Source organism: Gadus morhua, chromosome 20 (genome assembly GCF_902167405.1).
Source record: "Gadus morhua chromosome 20, gadMor3.0, whole genome shotgun sequence".
NCBI classification, from domain to species: Eukaryota; Metazoa; Chordata; class Actinopteri; order Gadiformes; family Gadidae; genus Gadus; species Gadus morhua.
Window position 1 is genome coordinate 11,363,266 of NC_044067.1, and position 10,277 is coordinate 11,373,542.

General features: G+C 45.6%; 1 protein-coding gene across 1 annotated transcript in view; it reads left to right on the forward strand.

Annotated features, from left to right (window-relative positions):
* The window catches only part of abca12 (ATP-binding cassette, sub-family A (ABC1), member 12), a 73,343-nt gene that overhangs the window by 23,393 nt on the left and 39,673 nt on the right, over positions 1-10,277 (forward strand). The window contains 9 exon segments of the mRNA XM_030344002.1: positions 98-1,054; positions 1,786-1,904; positions 4,476-4,582; positions 5,818-6,017; positions 6,297-6,373; positions 6,516-6,643; positions 7,062-7,232; positions 7,943-8,107; positions 8,622-8,817. Of these exon segments, the coding sequence (XP_030199862.1) occupies positions 98-1,054; positions 1,786-1,904; positions 4,476-4,582; positions 5,818-6,017; positions 6,297-6,373; positions 6,516-6,643; positions 7,062-7,232; positions 7,943-8,107; positions 8,622-8,817 (2,120 nt within the window).

Genomic DNA, 10,277 nt, shown 5'->3' on the forward strand with positions numbered 1-10,277 from the left:
GGCATGTTGGTTTCGAAACGTTGCTATTTCACCTTGCTATTCTTGCAGTCCTTACTTGATGTCACATTAACCTGGTCGTTCGACGGCTGTCTTTCAGCTTGGACTCCCTCGAAGCGCTCACAGATGAGCTGCTGACCGTGGCCCCCTTCCTCAAGACGTACGTGGAGGCCGCGGAGCGAGCCGCACAACACCTGCTAAGCAACATGCAGCCGATGCAGAGCGGCGACATCTCTCCGGACATTTTCGGAGAAACCGCGTACACTTTCCTGGACTCCCTGAACCTTACCGACCCCATGTTACCCATGGTCTGGGGGAACGGTACGACACTTGACGGGCCATCTGTCTACAACCTCATGAAGGAAGTGGTGAGCATGATCGTGCGGACGGAGCTGTTCGGCGACATGCCCGACCTCTACCGATGCATGGAGCGCTTCGTGGCCGCCAACTCCACACGCCAGGTGGCGGAAGAGTTGGCGGAGCTGTTGGCGTGGGCCTCCGAGACCCCGCAGGGTCCCGGGATGGACGTGCTGCCCCGGCTCGTCTCCCTGATGCACGCGCTCTTCAGAGCGGTCCACGAGCAGCTGGACATGGAGCTCCCGCAGAACACCGGGTTCTTTGGAGACTTGGCGTTGGCCCTTGTCCAGGCGGTGCAGGCCCTGATCCCCGTGGAAGACGACTACAGCGGGCCCCAATGGGAGTCGGTGCCGTGGGGGAATCCGGACAACGGCACCATGTGGCTGGAACGACACGGCGCAGCTAAATCAAGGCGCCGTCGCGAGCTCCCCACGGAGCCCATCAGGGAGCCCATGGTGGACTTCATCGAGCTGTTCTCTGTCGACTACCCGGCCCTGTTCCAGGCCGTCTCCATCGCACCCAGCCCCGCAGAGGTCCTGGAGACGGCTCACGTGCTCTTCGCAAATCCAGACCTGAACGTGGTGATGAAGGGTACAGCCCAGGACTTTGTGGGGCAAGAAGACACCTCAGACACGGAGGAGGCCATTGACTCTGTGCTGGGCGTGCTTGCCTACCTCACCAACCGGGAGGTCTATACATCGTAAGTCAATCCTGGGCTGCAGGGGCTCTGTGAAAGGGACTCGGGAAATGATTGCTTTAGTGGCGGTCCGTGGATTTAACACATTGAGGCTCCCGTTGGAGTGGTGGGAAATACTGACAAGGCGCGATAGTGTCTAGACTTGCGTGGTGTTTCTTTTGTATTTAAAAAACAGGTAGAAGTCCAAGTACTATTAAATACGACTATACTATTCAAGAATCTAAACCCCAACAGGATCTCAATCTCGATGTGTGCCATCCGATTAAATGTGCTGTAGGTATGATTTAAGAGCTGTAATTTCAGTGTAATTTGTTTGAAATACCATAGCCATCCGTCATCTATTTGAGTGAAATGCTGTGTGAGAATCGAGATTTTGGTTGACTGCGCCTGCATATGTCTGAGACTATTTTGATTTTAGTCTAATTTCAGACAAATTTTCAGTGATTGGTTTTGGGAATACATTTACCTGTCAATCATGGTGCGTGATTGCAACACTTCTCAATAGCAGAGAAACGTAGGAAGGGAGTAGAGATGGTGGGGCGTTTTTTAGAGTTGTTTATTCTAAAAAAAAACTCAAATTGTACTCACAATACTTAAAGTAAAAAAAAACTTGGCAATGAAATTAATACATTAGCATTCTATGTAATCAATTAAGCATAATGAGCCTTATTGTACTGTAGGTTTGCAGAGGTAGATACAAAACATAAGAGGCCTCATGTTTAATTCTCCACCAGGCCGTGGACGTATGGATCGACGGAGCTGCTGATCGACATGGCTTTCCTTCTCTCAGAGGGGCTCCCCTACTCCTCGCTCATAAAGAACATCACCTTGAGCCTTGCCAAGGAATCTCCAGGTATCCCCACTTCACCTCATTGCACAACTCCTTTTACACCTCCACTTCTGACTCACTCGCCTGGCTAGGGAGAAAGCTTGGGTCTCTGAGGAAGGTGAGGAATGCCCATCGCACAGACATTAGTAAAAATGTTAAATGAAGGAGTGTGTGTTTTTACCTCTCTATTCGGTTGCATCCCTCAAGGAGACTCTTGGGTTCGCTACCCATTTGGAGATCTATACAACATGTCACATGCATACTGAAAATATTCAACACTTGTGGTACCAGAACTCCACATATTTGATTTATTCTGTTTAATTTAGCATTTAAATATTTAAAGGGAACACAGTTGCAAGTCCCCTCGGGCTGTATCCAAGGTGAACAAACAACTGCGATACCTTTCTTGATCTACCCTTTTGCTAGTTAACTTAACCTCTGGCTTGCCACCTTTTGTATGAGCATCATGTAGGAATAAACAGAGAAAAATGTCTTGTCCCGGCTTTCGTAATTAAGATTATAATGATTTTACCTTAATTTCAGGGACACTTCTGGTTAAGATCATGCAGAATACATGATTTTTATGCTAATTTTGAAAGGTGCACTCTGTGTGATCCTCTCGTGATGTGCCCCTAGCGCTTTACAAGCTGACTACATGTTATTGCAGTCATTCGCTAAATGTACCTTCTGTGCAAACGTAGCAGCCGTACCCTTGAGTCCAAAAATATTTACAGTTGGTTAACCAACATCGCCACTTATACTTTCTCCAAAGGTCAGGATAAACAGAGAGATTGCATTTGGGCTGTTTATTAGTTGAATTATTCATCAATGGGCGCTGACAAACAAGACCCTTGTGGTAGACGAAAAATTTTACAGTCTGCCCATTTGTCAATTATGTAAATATCCCAATAACAATATGTGACACCCCAAAAAAATACATCTTGTTGGCAACGCTTTCTTGCACAAGGGTTCAGTGACTTAGTCGCTAGGTGTATGTTTCCATGCTCTCTGGCTGTCCTTACTGCCACGTATCCTTGTTTCAGTACTCTTTTCCCTAGACCTCAGGGTGGCAAACCATGGCAACAAGCCATCAAGTGTTCACATTACTATTTAGTTTGTGATTCAGTTTGGTGATAGGACTGATAAGGCTTCGAATCTTGTTAGCTGGAATGCCGAAAGGGCCCTCGACTGCCCTGGCCCGTTCCTCCAACAGCCCGGCCACTCTGGTCTGTATTTAACCAAATTAACAAAGTGGAATTCGATCACGTACTCCGCGACGTCTCTCATCAACTCCCTCCCCCCTTGTACTTCACTTGGATGGCTTGGACTGTGTGCTTTAATTGGGTGCTGGACTGCCACACATGCACGTACGTGCGCGCACACACACACACACACACACACAAAATCATCCATGCACCAAGTGAAATACTTACAGCAGGGCCCGTTTGTAATTAGAATGCCCTCTAGCAGTGGAGCTCTTTCAAGATTCAACATCACTGTTGTCTAGTGTTTGTCTGATTTAATATTCTGTCATCACTGTACAGCTTCCTGAGGTGCTGCCTTTCTTGACAACTTGAAGTATTCAGAAAGGCTTTTATGCAGCATGCCATCTTTGGCCTCTCATTTCCGAAGCATGCATCCTCCATGCACGACCCCTGTCAGCAAAGTGTTTCAAACACCAATCATTTCTTTAAATAATGTAACACTTGGATTCAATAACCTTCCTATACAATCACAACTTTACAATCTATTCATTCTAGTCATTCTCTTCATGACATTGCGTCGTTGTTGCGCCCGTTTGCGTTGATCCAAAGTGACTTCCTGCAACGAGTAGCTCAGGACAATCCTGGATACGTTAGAGGAACATTCATGGAAGTCTCCTAAGAAATACCATCCAGGTACGATTTCAGGATAACCACGGTTCTCACGATAAGTCAGTGCTTCCCAAACTTTGCAAGGAGAGGAAAACTAGAACAACAAATGACTCAGCGCACCACATGGAGCTAGGTAGCGGTCCCCCATGAATACGGCACACATGGGGAGCGTCTGAATTGTGAATCAATACAGGCAGTACCAGCTGCTGTTTATGAGTGGAACACAAGAGTGGGTGCATTGGGTCCGGATCCAAAATATTAAAAGTTTTGTAAACACTGTAAACATACAGGGACTTCTGTAAACATACAGGGACTAAAAATGGCAAAGAGAGAAAGTTACACTGTTGATCAAAAGTCAGCTTTCTCTGTTGCAAGATAATTCTTTGACTATTGAAGTAATGGTGCTTTTAATCGGAAAATATCCTGATCTCCATTAACACACATTCTCTCTCTCTCTTTCTCTCTCTCTCTCTCTCTCTCTCTCTCTCTCTCTCTCTCCTCTCTTCTCTCTCTCTCTCTCTCTCTCCTCTCCTCTCTCTCTCTCTCTCTCTCTCTCTCTCTCTCTCTCTCTCTCTCTCTCTCTCTCTCTCTCCTCCTCTCTCTCCTCTCTTCTCTCTCTCTCTCTCTCTCTCTCTCTCTCTCTCTCTCTCTCTCTCTCTCTCTCTCTCTCTCTCTCTCTCTCTCTCTCTCTCTCTCTCTCTCTCTCTCTCTCTCTCCCAAGAGAACCTGCAACTGCTCCCAGAGATGTATTATACAGTGGCTGAACTTCTCACCACCAGCCTGATGGATGAACAATACCCATACATTCTCGAAGACTTCTCCTACCAGGTTTGAACCATTTCTGGACCATTCTGACGTTTCTACCACTATGTACCAATAAATGTGTGTCCACGTGGATGCAATGTATGCGTGTGTGTGTATGGTGTGTTAGTGTATGAGCATGTGTATTTGTGTGTGTGTGTGTGTGTGTTTGTGTGGAGGAAATCTCTGAGGAACAATATCCCCCCCCGCCCCACAAGAAAGCACAAGCTCATTGCTCATTGATGTACTTAGTTTTCAAGTTACAAAAGTACCAACTACTTTTTAGTGTGCCAAAGGACAACAAGGGTCTATGATTGTCAATGTACTGCAAGTGTTCTTTGAACACCTTCTAAAACACACAACCATCTATTATTATGAATAGAACAGATTAACACCAGCCCCAGCGCTGTGTTCATAGAGGCCTCTTTACTGTGGCACACCTTTTAAGACACGCACACACATCCGAGATGTGTGTGTGTGTGTGTACCACACACACACACACACACACACACCACACACACACAACACACACACACACACACAACACACACACACACACACACACACACAGGACACAGCAGGTTGAATTCGGTAAAAACATATCCTATCCTACCTCTATCTCACCGGTTACTGTTCCTGAGATGTTTCATCTTATCCAGATTACTGTGGCTAAGATTAGTTCTGCTGCATGAAAAAATAACAAATCCCATTAAATGACTGCAACAGAAAATCTGGCTCATTATTGACAGGAAGGGATTGTTTGTGTGTGTGTGTGTGTGTGACACACACACACACACACACACACACAACACACACACACACACACACACACACACACACACACACACACACACACACACACACACACACTTGCATACACAGGACCCACCAAGTCAAATTCTGTAAAAATGTCCTATTTTATTATAGCTCTCTCTATGAGGACAACTAATACCTCTATCTCACCGGTAACTGTTACAAAATGTCACATCTTATCCAGATTACTGCAAATAAAATAATTCCCAAATGCCAGTAAATAACTGCAACCGCAATGGAGAAACGCCTCATTATTAACAAGAAGGGATTCTCGGATACATTTACTGTAAAATACAATTTTCACAACGTTGAACTCACAACAATTACACAGTAATTAACTCCCTTGCTGCCCGCCAAACATAAACTCATAGGTTCCGCCTCAGTGCTCTTCCTTCATGCTCGAGCTTACACTACTTATCTTTGTCCCCGCATGGCGTGCGGTCCGTAAGGTGTGTCGGCTGGAGAACATGGATTCCGTGCGGACCCTCTTGAGTGCCCTGAATGTTGAGCCGGGGCAGCTGTGTGCTATTCTGACACCAGCCGTGGAAATGCTAATGGAGAACCTGCCGGCAAATTATTCCAACCTGCCTGATGTCCTCTTCACCACCTTGGTTGGAGAGCCCATCACGTACAATATTGACCGAGGCTGGTGAGTTAGTCTGCACTATTATGAGGATGATGATGATGATGATGATGATGATGATGATGATGATGATGATGTAGTGAGAACTGTGTCCATGCTCATCTGCCTGTGTGTGTGTTTGTGTGTGTGTGTGGTGTGTGTGTGTGTGTGTGTGGTGTGTGTGTGTGTGTTTTGTGTGTGTGTGTGTGGTGTGTGTGTGTTGGTGTGTGTGTGTGTGTGTGTGTGTGTGCGTGCGTGTGTGTGTGTGTGTGTGTGTGTGTGTGTGTGTGTGTGTGTGTGTAACAGGACCACTGCGTTACCTGCAAATCTTGGCTTGAACATAAGCAGCATCAAGGCTTTCACAGTAAACATAACCAAACCAGGTAAAGTTGCATAACTGTTTACACACTTTCATTTAAAGCCGGCATTTTTCAGTACTGTTTTACTTCAAGAGAATAATCACTAGCCTCAAATTTCTTTTGCATTTTTTTGCATCGTGTTAAAACTGAAGTGTTTATCCCTCAGAACGGGTGGCGGTAGGAGAAATGTTCAGGGATGAGGCTGCCTTTGTGATGGACGTTCAGCGGTACATGGCCTTCGACCCGCGCACCCTCCACCTTCTGCTGAACACCACCCTGCCGGACAACCTAGCCGTAAGGGTCTGCCCGCGGGCGGTGCACCCACTCACCCGACCGTGTTTGAAGACCAGAGCAAGGCGCAATGTGGTGTCTTCCCTCTTGTTTCAAAATCATTTCCGTATGAGCTCCCTATGTATAATGGACAACTCGTAACGGCATGATAACTCAAGTAATAATTGTGTAATAAGCAATGATTGTTTGGAACAGCATGTAGCTATGCAGTGTGGTGAGGGTTAGGGGGCTAAGAGTAGGGTAGGGTTACCTACCCTTTCCAATCCTAGGTCACCCCCTAATTATCTTATTTTCCATATCATAATTATATAATGCTGATACAGGTTGTATCACATTGCAGTATAATAACACTGTCATGCAAAGTGTACTAGGGTGTGTGAGCTTGTGAGTAAACAATAATCTGTTCTTCAACGTTCTGCAGACCCTCTCCTGGTTGGTCAGCCTGCGCCACTGCAGAGACTCACCGTATGGCCAGTCAGAGGAGCCCGAGGCCGTCATCTACAGGGCCTTCTGCTCCATGTCAGCCCAGCAGTGGTACACCTTCTCGCTGCTGGTGGCCCGCCATGTCAGCAATGAGAAGCTCATCTACAGGGTAAGGCAGCGGCTCCGAGCCCCCCCCCCCCCCCCCCCCACATTTCGGTTGGCAAGGTGGGCAAGAAAGTCTATTAAGTGGACAATGAAATTGGTTAAGGATTCTGGGAGGGTTCTGTGATGACATGGCTAGGAGATCTGTTTATATAAATTCTGACACCACGATAATGGTTTCACAGTGATGCACTCCTACAAGGGATAAAAACTAATTATTGACGAGATACTTCGGTCTTTATGCTATCGATAGTGAAAGTGCAAAGCAAATCAGCCACACGTGTAAACCCTAATTAGAGATACAATAATATATATCCTATTTGGGCCTATTTTCGAAGCTGGGGTCAGAATTGCTTTAATATTTTCTGACTTAAGCTTCTATTGGTATCATGTTCGGAAAACAACACCCAAATTGTTTGAGTGACCTACAAGCCTTCATTGAAAAGAAATGTCCCATCCAAACACAACAGCCCACGCCTTACAAAGGTCAATGACAACACAAAAGCAAAAGACCTGCAACTGCCAGCGATAAAAAGGAATATTCAGAACAAACACAAAGCAAAAGACCTGCAACTGTAAGCGATAGAATGGGATGTTCACAACAAACACAAAGCAAAAGACTTGCAACCTCAAGCGATGTAATGGATCATTCATTCAACAAAAGAGTGAAAAGGTGTCTATAACCTCTTCTCTTTGGTCGGGGCGGGCGCTCTCCAGCTGGTGATGTCTGAGGAGCTGCAGAGCATCGTGGGCTTCATGCTTCAGATGACCTCCGTCCTGACGGACATGATAGGCAGCCTGGGCCCCGTCCTCGGCCAGCTGCAGGGCTTCCTGACCTCCATCGACGACCTCAACCTGGTCGCCGACCCCGCCTTCCGCAACGTGAGTCCCCTCGACCAGGGGCTTCACGCGTTCACACGCACACACACACCTTCACACGCACACTCACACCTTCACACGCACACTCACACCTTCACATGCATGCACATTCACACTTTTATATACATACATACAGTATTAACCTTTTTTTTTTTTTACGCTCAGACTGACATTTATTTTAGGGAACAAATGATGCGTAGAAGTTTACCTTGTGGAAAGATCCTGGTCCAAATATCGACGTTTTGAAAACATAGGACAACGTTTAAATATGGAGTCAAATTAATGTATACAATGTATGCAAACATGCACGTTAAAAAAAGTTGTATTATAGTCACAATCTCAGATCTGTGCATTTTAAAGGTCTTCAAATTCATCATATTGGGTGTTAAACCGTCATATTACATAAAATATGAAGGCATGCGATCATAAAGTAACTAATACCTATTCCAGAATAAAAATAAACCTTTTGGGTACATGTAAATACATTCTTGAGATGTCTACCTGTTTTACTCATTAGATGATGAGAGGATACAAAAGGGACCTAAGTAGCAGGTCGATGCTGACCACCATGACCAGAGCCCTGTGCAACAATGGCATGATGGCCCTCTTTGGCATCTCCAAGCTGACCAGCATGACCGACGCAGACCCCTCCTTACCCTACACCGAGCAGAGGGAGGAGATGATCACCAAGTTCAAGATACCACGCGATGCTTGTATGTATAAGAGAGAGAGAGAGAGTGGGAGAGAGATAGAGACTGAGACAGAGAGAGAGATTGAGATTGTTTTAAAACACCTATATTTTTTGATAAATTAAATTAAATCTCAACTTGCTCAAACAGTCCCTGACAAAGTCACACAAATGTTTAAAACTACACTTCCTAACATCACTCATGATTCCTGATGTGAGAAGACTGTCTAATACTTTTTCCTCATCATTATATACTTCCTTCTCAGGACCTCCCTTTCAAACAAACTTCGTCTTGGACTTTTTTCATATTCTCTGCTTTTTTGCAGAAACTTTTGAACCTTTTGTACTTTTGTACATATTTGTACCCCTTCTGTGAATCGGCGTTGTGGATCAGTGTGAGGCTGACTGTCTTCAGCACCGTGCTCCTCCTCCTCCTCCGTACTAGACTCGGACTCAGACAGCTCCTCCTGGTGTCTCCCACTAGGCCCGCTTGCTGCTCCTTTCTTCGCCTGAGAGCCACCAGTGAAAACGTTCTCCAGCTCCACCATCAGGACTTAATCTTTAGTTCTACCTGGGTCTTCTTTTGCCCTGTCTGCACTGCTTAACACAGTCTGCTTTCCTGATGCTTTATCTGTGGCTACGTTTCTTCTTCAGCTGCTGCACTCTGTCCCTGTTTTACAGTGCCAATGTCTCTCTGAAACTGCTGTTTTTCTATTGCCCCGCCGCCATCTTGTTTAGTCTGCTGTTTCTCTTTTTCCCCCTCCTCACCCTCTTGTTTAGTCTGCTGTCTCTCTTTTGCCCTCTCCCCATCAATATCTGCCTGTTCATATGTCTCTTCTCTCAGCTGCTCCCTCTAAGAAAACACTTCAAAGTTCACAAGCACAACATAGCCTAAATCATCATCTCTCACCTTAAACACCAGATTAAGTTCCTCATCTTTTTTTATTGAGGACCATGAGAACCTTCCGTCTGTGAAGAAGTGTGTTTCAGCAGTGGAGATTTACGGCCTGATGGCATTTTCCTAACCGTGGTTATTACCTTCTCGGGGCCTAGAGTTCACCGCAACAACACATCATCACCAATAAAGGAAACATGGATACTAACGTGCAAACACGTATACATATAACGTGGTTGAGAACTAAACCGGCCTTGACCACTTTATTCACTTCCAAAATAACTTTTAAAATACTATTATCAAGGACAGACCAAGCGCTATTCATCTGAGCTTCGGATTTAATGCTGAGGGCAGTAATGTCTTCCATCGAATAAAGAAAACCAGCTCAGATTTTAAAAAACATGTTTTCTACTGAGTTTGGTAAACTCTCAGTCGGCATGTAGCATGACCAACCGCAAAACAAGACCCCTAAACCCCGCACACACCCCAAAAAAAAACAAAAAAAAAAAAAAAGAGAGAGAGAGAGAGAGAGAGAGAGAGAGAGAGAGAGAGAGAGAGAGAGAGAGAGAGAGAGAGAGAGAGCTCCTAGC